Consider the following 19175-nt stretch of genomic DNA (forward strand, 5'->3'; position numbering starts at 1 on the left):
GTAAACATTGACACAAGAACAGATTTAAGGGTTATCACACTCCCATCCGCAATCCAGGGGGAACCTTCGCAGGTTCAAGGCGAACTCCTTTCTACACTCCAGGGGGAACCTTCGTCATCTGTCCAAGACAAATCTAATCCCGTCTTCCCAGTTCAAGACTCTTCAATAGGATGTTCTCAAGTCCATGGGGGAACTACCTTCCCTAAATGCAGAGTCTTCTAATATTGAAGACATTCCCTCTACCGCAGTTGTTGATCATCTGATACCTCGTCTACATGTATGGACGAGAGACCACCCACCAGGTCAAATTATTGGCAACCCATCCGCAGGAATCTAGACTCGGTCATCCAAGGACTTATCCGATCACTGCCTCTACGTAGTGTTCATGTCCGTAGTCGAACCTCAATCGATCAAAGAAGCATTACTCGAACCAGACTGGATCTCCGCAATGCAAGAAGAACTGGAAGAATTCAAAAGGAACAAGGTATGGAAACTCGTTCCAAAACCACAAGGCCACACCGTTGTTGGCACAAGATGGGTGTTCAAGAATAAGTTAGATGAATCTGGTGCGGTCATCAGAAATAAGGCAAGGCTTGTTGCCAAGGGATATAGTCAACTTGAAGGCATTGACTATGATGAAACATATGCTCCGGTAGCACGAATAGAAGCCATTCGGATCTTCTTAGCATACGCAGCACACAAAAACATCAAGGTTCATCAAATGGATGTGAAAAGTGATTTTCTCAATAGGGAATTAAAAGAAGAGGTTTATCTTCAGCAACCTCCGGGTTTCGAAAGCGTTGAATTCCCAGACCACTACTACAAGCTTGAAAAGGTTGTTTGCGGTCTAAAACAAGCCCCTAGAGCTTGGTATGAGACTCTATCTGAATTTCTTATCTCTTCAGGTTACAAAAGATGAGTGATTGATCCCACATTATTTCGAAAAGCAAATGGTGACCATCTAATGCTTGTCCAAATATATGTGGATGATATCATTTTTGGCTCAACTAATCAGAAAATGGTGGATGAATTTTCTAAGTTCATGACCAACAAGTTCCAAATGAGCATGAATAGAGAGATTAATTTCTTTCTAGGACTTCAAGTAAAACAAGTCCCTCAAGGGATATTCATTCATCAACAAAAATACACCTCTGGACTATTGAAGAAGTACTCAATGGATAATTGTTCTTCGGCTAAGGTCCCCATGGCTTTCGGTTATAAGATTTCTGCTGATCCCTTAGGTGAATCTGTTGATCACAAGTCTTATAGAGGTATCATTGGCTCTCTGATATACCTCACTGCCAGCCGACCGGATATAGTTTTTGCAACGGGTGTATGCGCAAGGTACCAGGCTGCCCCAAAAGTGTCTCATATGAACACAGCCAAGCAAATCCTACGGTACTTAAAAGGAAGCAAAACTTTTGGATTATGGTACCCCACAGGAAATGATTTCAGTCTTCAAGCATTTACCGATGCGGATCATGCCGGATGCAAACTTGATCGCAAAAGCACCTCAGGTGGATGTCAATTTTTTGGTGGAAGACTAGTCAGCTGGTCCTCAAGGAAACAAAACTGTGTATCATTGTCTACCACAGAAGTTGAATATGTGGCCGCAGCCATCTGTTGCTCTCAAGTCTTATGGATGAAAACACAACTGCTAGACTACAGATACAGAATGTTGCGGATACCAATCTATTGTGACTCTGAAAGTGTCATAGCGATTTCTCATAATCCTATTCAGCACTCCAAGACCAAACATATTGAACTATGGTATCACTTCATCAAAGACCACATTCTGAAAGGTAACATTGAACTAATTTTTGTCCATTCTCATGAAGAGATTGCTGATGTATTTACAAAGGCACTTGACTCTACAAAACTCAACATGTTCTTACAAATGTTAAGAATGATGAATCCGGACCCACAATTCTTTCTGAATTGATAGGTACCGCAGACCATCATTGGTCTCCGTTGCGGTTCTAGTTGAAGTTATTTATGTTAGATGGTTTTGGTATATTCTATGTACCGCAACCATATATCATAATTATACTTCAATGGTCCTTATTGTTTGTTATTACTGATCTTTGCTCCAAGTGTTCATCTCAGTTCATCTACTGCAGTCATCCATCCGACGTCATCCATCCGACGTCATTTGATCCATCCGCCATGATGTGTCAATCCGCAGTCACTTTAATTGATTTTTAGACTGTTACATTCTTTTGAAAACAAAAACAAAAAAACATGATGTGCTATTTAATGACACTTCATTAAATAGAGAAGACATTAAAGAAAAACATTCTTTGTGCATCTGCATCATTCTTTTGGACAAACCTCATGTCAGACCTATTTTAGGTATAATGACAAAAAGAAAGATTTTCCAAATCAAATCCTTTTTAAAGTTGTCTCTTCCTATTACCCTAAAACATCAAATCCGTTACAACTTCCTTTTATCCAACGGATTGATCTCACCCTCACCACACGTTCACCAAACGTGGTCACAAATCTGACATTTCATTAAATGCAAACTTTTTTTTTGTAAACCCCAAATTCAGATTTAATCCCTCTTTTCTTAATCTATGGCTGTGATTAATTCTCTTAATTCAAAATAAACCCCAAACGTTTTTACCCAAATTCACTTAGGGCAAAAATGTTTCCCTCTCCCTTAAGCCACTATAAACCCCCTTCTTCTCCACAAAGAACAATTTACACTCACTAAACCATAAACCTTTCTCTTGCATTCTACCTTCCTTCTTCAAAGCTTCTTCAAAATCTCAACAATGGTGAAATCCGGCGTATCCAAGAAACCTTCCAAGGTATCTTGATCAGTGAATCCCACTGGTTCAGCCTCTGCCTCAAAACATCCCACACCAACAATTTCTTCAAGCAATTTCAGATCCGTGTTTGAAGAACACTCTTTCTATAATGCCCCCACGAAACTGATGATCAAGTTCTTGTCCAATCACCCACTATTTGGACCCTTCGATTCATTCACTGACATTGTTCCTCTCTCAACTCTGTTCAAGTGCGCCTTTTCAGCCTATCATCCGCTCTAAAATCCTCAAGAAATGCATCTCAATCTTGTCAACGATTCTCTAGTTATCTTGACCAAAGAAAAATTTCTTACTGCAATAAACCTCCTTCTTCATCCATCCATCAAGATTTTCACTCCATCAATGACTAATATTCTATATGCACTTTATCAAATGGGATACCAGAAAAAGATCAAGGGAATTGGGGAATTCAAGAAAAACCAATTGCCTGCGGTCTAGCAATTTGTCTGTCACTTCATCATCCACAGTCTATCCGACAGAACCGGAGGCACAGACAACATGGGACTAAAACTCCTAGAACTCGTATGGATCATCTTCACAGGGCATGATGTCAACTATGAACAGATACTATGGGAAGATTTTTTGCAGTACATCCCAAAAGAAAGCCCACGAGAGAACCCTACCGAACTCACCTTTGCAAGGTTTTGGTCTCTCTGCATCTCTGACCTCCATGCGGATGCAAGAATCAGCATGGGCAATGACATCAACTTCTTTGTAACCAAGGATCTTAAAAGTTATAATCCCTCATCTAATCAAACTATTTTTGGACCAATAAGAAGATTACCCACCCACATTGTTTCTACCCTCGGTCTTGAGACTGATGATGTCTCAGATCACATTTAGGCTACGGAAGTTATTGACCCATACCCTCCTACCCCGCCTCCTCCAACCCAATCCACAGTTCCTGATCCCACTAGTACCACAGTCTCATCCTCCACAACTCTCTCCAACATTTCTCAATCCCAAAGACGCAAGCATAAAGTATCTGCTCATCATGGCCCCCGCAACACCAAGAAACAAGGAACTCCTAAAAAGGATGCTTCCAAGCCTTCCAAGCCCTCTAAGGAAAGAAAAACTCCACCAGTGGTCACTATCGTCGAACCAAGTGGACGTGTCTTCAGCAGTGACTCTGTTAAGGATGATTAACCTAATGCAATCCTCAAGAAACGCAAAACTGATCCCACTAGCCATATGTGTGATCGGACTGGTACCTCAGCCTCTCCACAGTCTCCGGTAGTCCTTGGGATGGCCGCACATCCATTCGTAACCACCATCCTATACCACTCAGGCGTAAGTAGTGCGTCTGATTCACCGCAAGGAGGATACTCCCCCTAGATCAATCCCAAGAGGATGGCTCAGGCTCTCGCCCTAAAGTCTCCAGGGCTTCCCGTCTTCATTTCTTTACCCCTAAGGAGTTGCACTCATGCTTTTGTGTGTCACCCAAACACTTCAAACACCATCCCAACCGCAAGGTGATTCTTCAGCCTTTTCCAGAACTTAGCCGAGGCCAAACTTGACTTTAGGTCAAGGAGACCAAGGAAGCTCAAGAAATCCTACTCTACTTACATCAGTAACAGGTGGTTTAGGCACAGTGAGCACAAATGTGCAAGGATCCGTGAACCCAAGGGACACCTTGGTGCGCTTTCAAGGAATTGACGATATTGACTTAAATGTCTCATGGAGTAAGTATCAACCCTCCAACGAAGCCGAAGCCAAGAAATATGCCGCTTTCCGTAGGGCATTCCAAGCACGAAAAGCAAGACAAACCAAGCAGCTTCAGCAGAAACAACAAGAAATTCTCTCTGTGGCTAAGTATTGGGCAGACGCAATCAACAATGCCAATACCGTAGCCACCTTCTGCAAAGTTCATGCCATGATAGACAACATGGTTGATACCATCCGCAAGGCTCAAGAGGCAACTGCTGATCAGATTCCATCAAAGCCTCCTCCCTCTATAACTGTCCAAGACTACGAAGATGCAGGTACCGAAATCGAAGTTAGTTTTGCTCCTACCTTCGGTTTTGACGATGTTGATCTTTAAGAGGTCAATCAACCAATCCCTTCAGATGATGACCTGATGATGTATGTTGAAGAAGAAGAATCAAGTGGCTCTCAGCACTCCACCTCCAAGCCAAAAGAGAAGAAAAAGATGAAAAAGATGGTCGTATCACGAAAAGAATTTCTCAATCTTCAATCCAAGGTTGATCAAATCCTAGCCGCAGTCAAATCTACTCAACCGCAGTCTGATGACAACCCTGTGCCACAGTCCTTAATCGAAAGGATTGAACGTCTAGAAGCAAGGGAATGAATGGGTGCTGAGAGGATCTCTCTCAAAGTTGAAATGGGGATAAGGTCCCTTGACAACAATCGTCAAGCGGATCACAAGGAGTTTCTGGATGCTGTGGAGCGCCTTATATCTGAGGTATCCGCAATAAAAGAGAATTTGCAGACAGCCATTGCGGATCAATCTTCTAGATCTCAAAAACTGATAGATGAGACTCACACTGCATATGAGTCCACTATTTCAGTTCTCCATGCAACCATCAACAAACTTCAACGCTCATTATCATCCAACTTCCATCCATGGCCCCGAAATTCTCCATCTAACAAAGGAGATTCACCGACTATTGCTCAACACCTCCATTCCTGATAACTATCAACTGGCTGAAGTTCTCAAAGCTCACTTCCAGGAGGTTTGTGCTAAAGTCGATGGCCTTAAGCAATGGCTTGAGGAGTCTCCGGGTCTGAACTCCTCAAGAGGGGGAAGTGAAGAAGAAGAACATCGAGAAGAAGAATATGAAGAAGAACATCATTCCAACACCGCTTCTCCAAAAGTCCCTTCATCGTAACCCTCACCGCAACACCACTCTCCACCACCGCAACACAAAATCATCCCTTCCCCTGAAAGACCTGAAACTCCCCCACACTTCAAAAATCTTGCGGAGTACATGTCCTCTCCAAGCTCAAATGACTCCCCTGTAACGAAGCAGAAGAAAGTTGACTGGAAAGAAGCTAAACTTGCAGAGCTTATTTGGAGAGAATGCGATTTTGACACTGTGAAGGATGAATCCCTAATAAACTCCTGGATCAATCCTCACTGCAGACTCCTTGATAACGACTACAAACCTTATCTTACATATGCTGAACCTCCTTCGGATGGATACTGGGATGTCCCTATCGCCCCAAACGCTAAATACTTCACTTTATTTGAGCAGTTTGACCGCAACCTTCATGATCACAAGAGACTGCCAATGGAGTTTGAAATACTTAACCGATTTTATGCCAAGCATGCGTCCTCCATTAAGAAGATCTGGTCCAACGACAGACCTTCAGCAGTCAAGAGCTTCAAACCGCGCAAGTTTATGAAGGCTGATTTTGTGCAATACACACTCACAATAAGGAATCAGGACTATGTCTGCACCCAAGCTGACTTCCCCTGCATGAACCCAGAAGAAATCTTTCTGATAGCAAAGGTGTTCCAAAATAAGTGTGAAAAGCATCCGAAGATGAAAATAGCTTTTGAAAGAGCAAGTATTTTTCTGAAAGAAATTGTGTGTGACTTCGCTAAGATCGATGCGGAGATCCACCCAATCCTTGCCAAAAAGTTTGATCTACCTCCTCTTGATCCCGCACCGATGCCGACCGAAGGCTATGAGGAAAGAACCCTTAGTGCTTTTTCCTGAACTTGGAGTCATCTTCAAAAGGAAGACTGGTCAAGTCAAGTACTTCATCTCCATGTCCTCCATGAACCGCCTCACGAAGAAACAACTTGAAATCTGTCGATCCGCAGTGGAAAAATCAAAGCATACAACTACTGAAGTCAAGTTCGAGATTTTAAGGAGGATCACCTGGTTGAAGAATGTCAAGAAATTTTGGTGGATCCTGATCAAGTTCCTTAAACTTGATAAATGAAAAAAAATTAGAGGTCACTTAGGGGGGAATTGTTGATACATGAAGTGACCCTCTTAATTTTATCTACCGCAGTCTATAGTTGTCCGTAGTCAAGCTCCTTCAGCGATCACATCCGAAGTCAGTGATCACATCCGAAGTCATCAAGCTACCGCAGTCTATCTTTCTGTACTTAGTCTATTTTGTATCTATTTCTTGTATACTCTATATTGTCCAGTATACCTTGCATGGCTACTCTTAGAGAGTCAATCTATTGTATCTCTTTAGTCTCTATAAATAGAGACTACGTTTTTATCAATCAATATAGATCACTTCTTACTCATCTTTAGATCTTAATTATCTCCAAGTTCTCTCATATCTTTCTTACTCTCTAAAATCCTCTCGATCACAACTACTTAATACCTCTCTTCGGAGCAAGTCACTTGTGACTCTATCACTAAGATTGATCTCACTTACTAACTTGGTTTAAATGCGTTCCATGTTATGAATCAAATTATGTGTTTACTTGATATATCACCTGCTGTCATTTATGTTTCTTTATATTTCCACAACTAACTATGTAACCGTCTAAGATATTAACTTATTATTGTTAAGCTTTTAGATCCTTTGAGATTAACTAATTCCGCAATCATACTTGTTCTAACGTTTGTCCAAATGTGTCTCAAGTTATTTTTCTCAACACAAACAAGTAGTGGGAAAACGTTTACAATGAATGGGTCTAAGAATGATCCGGGAATTATTCACAGAGATGTCAAAGATATTTTTGCCAAGATTGACATGGTATATGACTATATTCTTATAATTTCACTAGTATATTTTTTTTGGAAATTACAATATAATTTTGTTGATTTTGGTTTAGATATATTTTCAATCGTTAAAAATGGATGATGTCACATGTGAATTAATTTGGATGTGATTCATATGTTTACATGTTAATTACATGTAAATCACAAGTGAATCACATATAAATTACATGTGATTCACATGTAAATCACAAATGAATCACATATAAATCACATGTGATTCACATGTAAATCACAAGTGAATCACATATAAATTACATGTGATTCACATGTAAATCACATATAAATTACTTGTGATTCACATGTAAATCACAAGTGAATTTCATATGAATTACATCTATATGTACACATGTATTTTGTGTGAGTGTTCTTTGTTAATTATTTTTTAAAATTTCTTATAAATTTCACACTATATTGCATTATATAATCAAATGTGAATCTTATATGATATAATAACATCTGTATCTTACACAGTGTTCTAAAAGGCGCGCCATGGCGTGAGGCGTGGCTTCGCCGTTACGAAAAGCTTCATAACGTTGTTGTTAGGCGTGACGCGTGGCAAGGCGCGCCATGGCGCGTTATGGCGTGTTATGGCGCGTGTTTTTTCGTTTGAGATACGGTTTTTTACTCTTTGTTATTTCTTTTCAAATCGGAGATACAAGTATTGTGGTTTTTATTAACTTTTTGTTATTAGTTATTGATCTAACACTTCTAAAAAGTAGTTATATTTAATATAAATTTATATTTATGTGGTAATATAATTTTAAATTAATAAAAAAATCGCCGCCTTACATCACGCCTTGAAAAACGTCATGGCTCGCCATGGCTCGTTAAGCTTGAGGTTTGGCCTTGCCGTCATGTCACGCCTCACGCCATTTAGAACCTTGATCTTACATGATATGTACATATTCATATTTTTAGTGTTATTGCATTAATTTTCTTTTTTAATTTTTTTTTTTTTTTGTAGATTTAGAAGAATTTGTGGAAAATATCGAAGACGTAAAAAGTGATAAATTTGAAGAAAAAAATATGAAAATCTTGACATGAATAAATGAATACGTTTTGAAAATTTGTAGCATTTTTTGTTTTTTATATTTTAGGTTGTATCGAATAAAATACGTGTACTATTGTGTTTCTATATTAGTAATAAAAATGAGTTTTCTTTATGATTTACTTACAAATATCATAATATAAGGAATATGCATTATTGCATTGAAAAAATATGCATATATGCACACAAAACGTAGATTTTTGAAAAAAAAAATATTTTTTTTTAAATGCAGTTTTTTTAAAAATAAATAAAGCTTTCTTTAAAAAACTTGTCAGTTTTTTTATTTAAAAATGCAGTTTTTTAAAAAAAGTTGCAGCTTTTTTTTTTTTGAAAAATGCAGTTTTTTTTAAAAAAATTATAGTTTTTTTGGAAAAAAATTGTAGTTTTTTTTAAACAATTGCAGTTTTTTTGAAAAATAAGTATAGTGTTCTTTTAAAAAAAATGCAGTTTTTTGAAAAAATTGCAGTTTTTTAAAAATGATAGTTTTTTCAAAAATTCATATTTTCTATAAAAAAAATCTGCACTTTTTTTAAAATCGAAATATATTATTTTTAAAAAAATCCGAAAATTTGATTTATTATGTATCTTTTTAAACATTTATATTAATATGATCAATAACACTAAAAATTAAACAGTAAATGAGATTGGTAAGATGACGATCATGTTATTAATGAATTAATTTTGATCCAACGCTCTACTTTTAGTTTTTAGGTTCTCAGGAAACTATGAGTTCTCAACCGATCTCATCCGTATATATATATATATATATATATATATATATATATATATATATATATATATATATATATATATCTATATATATATATATATATATATATATATATATATATATATATATATATATAGAGAGAGAGAGAGAGAGAGAGAGTTAGGTTCAAATGTTTTTACTATCTATTGTATGCTTGTAAGATTGATTCTGGACCAATCATTTTAGTTATTTTAAGAAAATCATTAATGCATATCAAATGTTGAAGTTCTAATTGATGCTTATTTTATCTTTAACATCTAATATGCATTAATTACTTTCTTAAAATAACTAAAATAATTTATCCAGAATCAATCCTACATGTACACAATAGATAGTTAAAACAATATAACCTAACCATATATATATATATATATATATATATATATATATATATATATATATATATATATATATATATATATATATATATATATATATATATATATATATATATATATATATCGTATTGAACTTCTAAAGAATAAAATAGTTACGAAGTAAGAGGGGTCAATATCAATTAATCAAATACTAAAATAATGATTTCAATGATTGATGAATATGGTTAACAGGAAATCTTTATATAAATATTATAATCCAGTATTATATGTTTAGAACACAAATATCGCTCGGACAAAACCACTTTTCTAGACAATTGATATTATTACTAAGTTTTGAATATAATTCTTTTGCTTTTTTTTATTTCAATTAAAATATTAGGAGAAATTTCAACGATTAATTTAATATTCGGCACGAAACAATGAAACATACAACCTTGTAGACTGCTGTTCACCGAAATATGTAGTAGTTGTTATATTTTTTACTCATTATAACTGTAATTAAGCTTTGATGATTTAAGTACACATGTTCGATACTCAAGATGTATGAGAACTTTACGGTATGTAACATCAAGCTCGATATGTCTTGTTTCTTTAGGGATTGATTAAAAAGATACCTTATTAAAAAATTCATTAAAATAAAAGTATTATCGTCTCTTTGACTAATAAAATAAAATAAAAAATAGGAAATAACATCAATGCTACCAAACCAATCACTCGTGAGTTTTACCGAAAGTGTTGTGTCTATTAAAAAAATATAAAATATTTTATTTTGAGAGAAACTGAGAAAATATCCACAAGAGGATGGAGCCAAGTTGGATATGTAAATTCCACGTGACAACCTCTTGTGTGGGCCAATCCCCCCATCTTCCAACTGTAAACAGAGAGAAACTTATGTTTCAGTTGATCCAATCTATTTTTTTATTTACATTTTTATTGTTAACTAATTCGGGGTTGTGTAATTTAGAAGTAAATATATAGGTGTTTTTAGTATTTAATTAGCCAAATGGCATAAAAATCAGGTATATTTATCGTTTGAATAAAATTAAACTGTTAAGCCGGTCACTTTGTTATTAGCTGAAATTACTATCATTATAGTACTATTGCCTTATTGGTAAGTAGGATTTATACCCTGTATGTTTCCTTATAACATATGCTTAGCCACTTGTATACATAATAGATTGTCCCTGAGAAGAGCAAGACACTACTCCTGGATATTTCATGGTATGAGTCAATCAAAATTGAAGCATGTATGATGTATCCATCTGAAGTTTAGAGTGATTGGGTTGGATGTCTGGACACATGACAATCTACATTAGATTATTGTATTGTTTTGGGAGACAATCTTATCTCGTGGTCCTTCAAATATCATGTTACTATTTCATGCTATTAAAGGTGGCTAATGTTGTCTCCGAAACACGTTGGATTTGAAATTTATTTTTTGAACTTGCAATTTACATTCTCAAAGCCCTCGTTTGTTTACTGTAAAAATGTTAGTGTTGTCTATCTTTTGTAGTACAACATCAACGTACAAAACACTTCGAAAATTTATATTCATTTTGTTCGAGAGGAAATGTACAAGGTTTCCATGTTCCCTTACGGTTTCAGATAACCGATATTTTTACCGAAGATCTTTCCAAAAATGTAATTTGACAATTTCCAAACTAATTTGAGCATTCATCCACCTCCAGCTCAACCTGAAGGGGTGTATTATAGTATTATTGGTAAATTAGGATTTATAATTGTTATGTTTCCTTATACATATGCTTAGCCACTTGTATAAACAGATTGTTTGTCAGGGTATCCACAATGCATTAAATTTGTTAGAGTTTAATGAATTGATACATCATCAGGCTACTTGCTATATAATTCTATATTAATTTTCCTACAATGCATTGAACTTAATAGAGCTCAATGAAATATATATTTAATAGTTAAAAAGTTTTCTTTTTCCCATTGAAGAGTTCAATGGTCATTGAACTTCATATCCATTGAATGTCAACATGACATCCCACAATGATAAAGTTTAATTCATTTAATGTCAATTAGACATGTCACCTCATTCTACTCTCTCATTAAAGTATGCATTGTAGATGCTCTCGTTGAGAAGAGCAAGGCACGATTCGTGTACCTTTCATTTATCACAAATACATTTATCCATTCAACAAATATGTCCCCAAACTGCTTTTTATATATAGTTTTCTTTCTTTTAATGCTTTTTTGGTTGAATAAACAGAAACTCAGTATTGTTCATGTTAATTATTTTTGTGTGAAACTATTAATTAAATTGATTGTATTATCTAAATGTTATCATGTTGGTTTATCATATATATGTTTTTTTTCTTAAATTTTAAGGATGTTTGGGATCATAAAACCCAAAATGATGCCTTCTTAATCTTAAATTGCTAATTACTTCAAATAAACATGTTTCTTTATCAAAAAAAATGAGGTATATTTTTTTCTAAAAAACTAAAAATAAGTGTTTGTTAGGAGCTAATTTGATGAAACCGAAATAAAAACCTAGTTGTTGGCGAATAATTTATGACGTTTAACCGGAAAATCTAGACAATGGGAAGAGACCATAATCATCACCATTTCTTTTAAAACTAGGACCTATGTCCAGCCCTTTTTTTTTCCGAGACAATAGCCGCAAGGTTAGAGATCTCTCCAACATATCCACAACAGATTTTAGTCATATACAACAATTTATATTTTATATGTTTATACTGTACAACTCCATAAAACTAGGGGTGTTATTTGGTTTGGTTTTTCGGTTTTCGGTTAAAATGGTTCGGTTTTTCCGGTTTTTTTACATTTTAAATTTAATCATAACCAAACCAAATAAGGTTCGGTTTAATCGGTTTCGGTTTATTCGGTTATGGTTTATTCGGTTCAGTTTAACGGTTAAACTGAATAAAATTCAACATGTAAAAATAAATATTAAACTAAAAGAAAAAAGCTTACTAAACTATTACCAAACAAAAAAACTACATTAATATATAACATATTATATTCAAGTTGTAGTGATAGGTTAATATAACTTTAACCGTATATGAAAATGAAAAAAATGACTAAAGGTTATTTGGTTAATTTGTTTTTGCTTTTTAACACAAAATATAAAACAATTATAACTTTATATTGGTTACTAACAAAAAAGGCATGAAAATCTTAGTAACTAATCAATAAATTTATATATAAAATGTTGATATATATATATATATATATATATATATATATATATATATATATATATTCGGTTTTTTCGGTTTAACCAAAACAATAAAAATTTAACCAAAAATCAAACCGAATAAGGTATCCTTATTCGGTTAACCAAACCAAATTAACCGAAAACCAAATAACCTGAACCAAATGAACCAAAATTCATTTGGTTCGGTTTGGTTATTCGGTTTTGGTTTTTTATAACACCCCTACATAAAACACAAATTGTTGTATATAGCCAAAAATTGTTGTATACGAATCACTATCCATTGTAAAATTAAATGTTAAATATACCATTTACCATACATATATAATGTGTTTATGAAAGATTCTTGCAATATGAAATACAATTACCTATGAATTACTAAACAATAAATATTTTTTTAGAAAAAAGAGAATTTTGTGTATACCTTTCTTAAACATCAAAATATCATATTTATTCAGTTCAATTTCAGAATATTATATTTATCTTTCATTAACTTTCAAAATATCATATTTACCCAAATTTTATTTTTTTAACATATTTAAACATTTTGTAATGATTTTAAATCTTTATTTTACATATTGACTATTATACCCATCCAATCTAAATTTAAAATATCGTTTATACCCTTTATAAACTTTCAGAATATCATATTTACTCAAACAAACATACAAATACTAAGTTCTTATTCTTTACTTTTCTATAGTTTATAAATTATTGTTTCTAAATTACTCTCATCGGAATAAAATTTATTCCACTGTGCCGGAGGATTCATCATGCACGAAATGTAGCAATTGTTGTCAACATATCTTTGGCCTTCTTTGTCTTCACCATGGCTTGTTTTTCTTTTTTGCTTATGAGCTAAAATTTATTCGATAACAGTCATTATATTGGCATTTGGAAAAATCTTTTAATGATTAAATAATCAACCTAAAAATTTCAATTTTATCCAACAAATACATCTTAACTATCACCGACCTAAAACTCTTTGTAATCAAAAGTTTAATAAAAAAAAATCACGCATCATGCGAATTTCCATGCATAGCTTACTGCATACTTGCAAATTTGCAATATCACAAATCAGTTCACCAAATGACCAGTTTCTAGAAGATGATTTTTACGATATCAGTTTTTCCCCACAAAAGTGGGTCAGTAAAAAACGTCATAAAACCTTCTTCGCCCAAAGAAAGATGAAGGTTCGATGTTAAACTGTATTCGCACAACTACAAAGGGATATAATAGCCAATATATAAAAAGAAGAATTTAAAGGCATTATAAAATATTAAAAATAAGAATTTAGACAAATATAATATTTTGAAATTTTATTAAGGATAAATAAGATATTTAAAAATTAGATTGTGTAAATATGTAATAAAGGCATTTACGAAATTATTCCAGATGGTCTCATGATCCTATCAAATTATGCAAAAAAAGAGTTATTGCAGTGTTCATTAGATAGAATGATGGATGATTAACAATTAAACTTATGTATATGTATCGATTCTATATTGGGTATAAGTTATAACAATTTCCTAAAGACGAAATAATTTTATTTTAGACATGATCAAATGTACATACACAATAATTTGAGTAATGGGCTAAAAGATGCTAGTTTTTAAATACATCAGCATATTCAAATTTAGCAATTCAAGAAAACATGGACGAAATGACTTCGTGTCGGGAATTATTTTCATTTGACTATCGTATTTTTAATATATATATATATATATATATATATATATATATATATATATATATATATATATATATATATATATATATATATAATGAAACCGAACTGAAAAAAAAAACTGAACAAGTAATTTTAGATCGTATCAATAAAATATATATTATCAAATTATTCCTTTCATTTCTCTATTAAAGAATCTAAGAAAACAACCAATTTTCCAATCAATGTCATTTAGAATAACCAAAAATATTACGATACTCTTGATCCTTTTTTAAAAAGTAGAGTCAAATAGATATTTTTCCATTAAAAGCCATCTGTTTTATTTTCTTCATTAGCATTATTGGCATTTGACATGCATGCAACTTCTTAAAGTAATAAAATCTATATGGATCCAAAGTCATGAGATAGACGTACACGGAAACTAGGATATAAGTACACACACTGAAAATATGTTGTATAAATTACAAAATTTGTTTGAAAAAACAAAAAATACATATTATTGTAGTACTATATACCTAATCGAAACTTTTTTTAACATAAACATTTCATGTATTGATATTTGATATTTGAGTCCAACTCTTTAGATGAGTATATTAAAAGGCCATGAAACTTAAATATTATTATCATTTTTTTTTTGTGAAAAAGCCTAAAGATTACATAAACCATATAAAGAAAAAGGCAGCATATGAACATATGCAAACATGACAAGTAACCCTATGTGATACTAAAAGCAAACCCATGTTAACATTTAGACACCATATAAGTATCCACATGTTTTGTTACACTAATTTAGCATCATTTCCACATTTTATACATAAAAAAAGCTTACCATAATAAAAATAAAAAAAAATGAAATCACAAGATGATTACGATTTCATGACATGGATAAACTTATACTTATTTCCTAGTAAAGTATTTTGTTACATATAACGTATCACAAACAAATACACTAACTTTATAAATTATCTAAACCGACATTACCATTTACCACTATCCATTTTTCATACACTTTCTTCTCGTTTCTAACATATAACACTATTACCAAATGAAAAAACAAGAAAAAAGGATGTGAATTGAAGCATAAAAAAAGAAGATTGAATTTTAAAGAGAATTAATAATACCTATAATATCTCACAAAATACGTGTCAATGTGAAGATGAAGTTAATGTCCAAAGAGGTTTTGTAGCCACCAAGATTCTGTCTCTTCCTTGTGATTCCGGTTCTTTATTATGGATAGTGGATTTCCATCTTACGGAATCAGCAATTCTATTGATTTTTGTGAGCAATTCCGGGGAATCACGGATTACAACGCTTCCTTGAGGTCGTAGTAATCTGTCCATTTCCACCATTACATCCACAAGATTACATCTGCATCAAAAACCATCATCCATAAGAACTAGATTGAAAAAAATAATAATAAATAAAAAATAAAGTTACCTGTTCTTTCCAGTAACAGGATCTTTAATGAGGGATTCAATGGAAACCACATGGATGAAGTCATAAGTTCTAGGGTAACTTGAAAAAGGTTCACACCTGATGACATTACAAGAAAATAATAGTTTTAATCAAAAGATAAACTACAAATACAATAATCATTTTATCCAAAACTAAAAACAACAACTTACCAATCATGATAAACACCAATTAGACCTCGATCATAAATCACACCTAAAGTTGAAGGCTTTTTATCTGCAACAACATTCATCACCCACAAAGGATCAGAAGTCAATCCAGCAGCAAACCCTCCAAAAAACGCGTTCATATCCATCACATTTCGCACTGCAGGAGTCCCAATTTTTAGGTTTAATGAGTTTTTATAATAAAAAATCCTCCTTTCCCATCTTCGTGTATCAGCTTCAAATATATCATATCCATTTTTAATCAATGTAGCTCTTGATGGAGCTTGTTTTAGCCTTTGTGGCCACTTTGGAATTGTCCCAACAGCAATTTCTTCTCTTATAACAGTCGTCTGACTCACACATTTTTTCAGCTTCACATACCTGCATTAAAAAAAAAAAATACATTGTTTCAAGCTTTCAAGAAAGGGCAAAAAGTTTCAACTTAATAACAAGATTACCATGCAGAACTTGGGTCATCAGACTCATCACAAGATTCAAGCCCTAATTCATTTTGATTCTGTAGACATGAATCACCAATGGGTTTTTTCCAGATAACAGTATTCCCATCTACAACAATTAACTCATAGCATAATGCTCTAGCAACTGCTTGAAGATCAGCCCATTCTTTATCTTGTTTGGGCCATTGTACAGGTGGGCCAGAGATGACTAGGTATCCACCAGGGCGTAGTAATCGGTCAACCTCCAGAAAATATGTTGCATCTGTTAAATAAAATGTTGTTTCTTTTAGTAAAAAGTAGAAGTATTCAAGTACATGATATGGGAAATATTATAAAAAAGGTAAAAGTAGACTCACTGTATGCAGTAAAAGGGATCAAACAACGAGAGCAGTGCATTAAGTCAAATGAAGCTGCAGGAAAAGGAAGTCTGCGAGTGCCAAGCATCAAAACAAAAGCGGGAATTCCTCTTTCCAAAGCAAATTGTATTTGTGATTTGTGTGAATCTCTTGGAGCAAAAGAGAGTGTCAAGATGCCTTCTTCTAGTAGGTGACCTCCAAAACTAGCAACCTGAAAAGAAAAAAGAAAATGGTTTTTTTGGTTAAAACTTGAAAGGTTTTGGTGACAGAAGGAAAGAGATGATACAAGGTTTTTTTTAGTTGTTGGTTCTTACCCCACATCCCATATCAAGAGCTGTTCTTAGGACCCCACCAGAAATAGGAATGTATTGTTTGAGTTTTGCAATGTATTGTGTGGCTCCATCTGGAAACATAGTGCCACCACCTGGAAAGATGAAGTATGGACCATCTTTTTTCATCCATCCTTGATGACCTTTCCTGTCTGCTATTTTGTTATATGGCATGTTTTCATGCCAAATCTGCACAAGAAAGATAAAGGGTTCTTTATTATAGGTCATGTATATGTACAAATTTGAGCTATATGAAACTACTACACAAAACCACAAGTCCACAACAGGTATTTGTGCTCTTCAATGCAGCTTGAGAAGACAAAGAGGAACAAAGAACTTTTCAAAAGATCATATTAAATGGGACATGAAAGCATGATCAAATTATAATGCAATAGTTTTGCATCACACTATGGTTACAAGGATTCATTCAAACATTGCTCCGTTTTCGTTCTGGCACTTCATTGTCCACGAGAGCTCATTCAGACAATGTATGCATCTCTTAACATGATCAAATCTATATCAAAACCCTAACTTACTAGATATTCATAGACTATGTGTGGCATCTTATGACTACCGGTATATATACATGTTCAGGATAAGGACAGAAAATGTAGCTACTCAGGCAACAGTTTGACAAAACTATCTAACTGAATTTGCTAACTCTGATGTTCAAATCTGAGATACTAGAAAAACTCTAATAAAATGCTACAGCAACCCTAAATAGAATCAGATAAGCAGAAATCGGAGATATGGTAACTAAATTCACCTTGTGTAAGCTCTCAGGCCATTGAATCGGGACATGATAACCTTGAGGCGCAGGGATCAAGCACAACGACGTCTCATCCGGCGACGGACAATGCCTTTCCCGGTAGAAATTCATCTCCCTGCTAAGCTGACTGTTCCTGGTCGGATCTTCACAGGGCATGTAATCCACAGTGTCGGCAGGGCATGATTCAATTTGCGGATGTTTACCGGCTTCAACCAGAGCAATGAGTCGGTGGCGTTGCTTTGGATCGGCGGTGTTGGAACGGATCAAAGCTTGGCTACCAGAGGCGGCAAGGGAGTCACCGAGAGGGGTAAATATGAGGAGAAAGAAGAGGATTACGACGGCGAAGAAGACCATGGATACGAAGTCGAGAAGTTGCCATTTTCGGGTGGGAATGTTGCGTTGCTTGGGTGAAGTGAGATTGATATGCCCCATTGATTTTGAGAGGATTGTGATAAAGCAGAAATTGAAGATTGGGAAGTATAGAATCAAGATCTGATCATAGATTTGTGAGTAGATTTAGTGTGTGAAGCGAGTGTGAAAGGGGACAGAAAGGGAGAGAGGAAGAAGGAGAAGCGTTTCTTAAGCAAATGTCCATATTTTCATCTTCATGTGATCTAGGGAAATAAATGTAAATACTAATCACTTTTTTTAATGATAAAATCTCACACCAAATTTAATATTTAATTTGATTTATTGTTTGAACTTTGATGTGATTAATTATCTAATAAATGTTTAATTATACAATTAAATGTTTAAATACGTACAAAAGTTTCAAGAACATGAGGTGATTAAAGCTTAATTTATAATTTCAAGTAATGATTTCTATTGGTGAAGAGAAAAACTAATGTTGATTAAAGAAAAACAGAAAATGTTAAATTTTACCAAAACTTATCATCTTATTATTATTACTAAGGTAGGTAAGAAATGGTTTATGGGAATTAGCCTAATTTAGGTATATATCAACAGATATCGAAAAACAAAAGTACCATTTTATATTAAATAAAACAATAACTCATAATAGTGATATTTACTAATAATATATATTAATTAAACA

The 19175-nt window shown here is 33.9% G+C and overlaps 1 protein-coding gene across 1 annotated transcript; it reads right to left on the minus strand.

Annotated features, from left to right (window-relative positions):
- Nucleotides 1-15472: 15472 nt before the first annotated feature.
- On the minus strand, nt 15473-18700 carry QUA3 (S-adenosyl-L-methionine-dependent methyltransferases superfamily protein). The gene is made up of 7 exons (XM_079038889.1): nt 18119-18700; nt 17338-17541; nt 17024-17234; nt 16668-16929; nt 16216-16590; nt 16028-16123; nt 15473-15958 (listed from the first exon to the last, which is right to left on the minus strand). The coding sequence occupies exons 1-7, from the start codon at nt 18551-18553 to the stop codon at nt 15736-15738; spliced, it is 1806 nt and encodes a 601-aa protein (XP_078895015.1). The 5' UTR covers nt 18554-18700; the 3' UTR covers nt 15473-15735.
- Between the last annotated feature and the right edge of the window lie 475 nt (nt 18701-19175).

This window comes from Lactuca serriola, chromosome 4 (genome assembly GCF_051521515.1).
Source record: "Lactuca serriola cultivar US96UC23 chromosome 4, Lser_US96UC23_V15, whole genome shotgun sequence".
Lineage (NCBI taxonomy): Eukaryota > Viridiplantae > Streptophyta > Magnoliopsida > Asterales > Asteraceae > Lactuca > Lactuca serriola.

What these genes read in the sequence shown, in the direction of transcription:
- QUA3 (XM_079038889.1), bottom strand. Translation starts at nt 18,553, where the DNA reads ATGGGGCATATCAATCTCACTTCACCCAAGCAACGCAACATTCCCACC. An exon ending in CTCTTGATATGGGATGTGGG is followed by an intron (nt 17,235 to 17,337) that starts GTAAGAACCAAC and finishes TTTTCTTTTCAG; the next exon opens with GTTGCTAGTTTTGGAGGTCA. An exon ending in GATCCCTTTTACTGCATACA is followed by an intron (nt 16,930 to 17,023) that starts GTGAGTCTACTT and finishes TTTATTTAACAG; the next exon opens with ATGCAACATATTTTCTGGAG.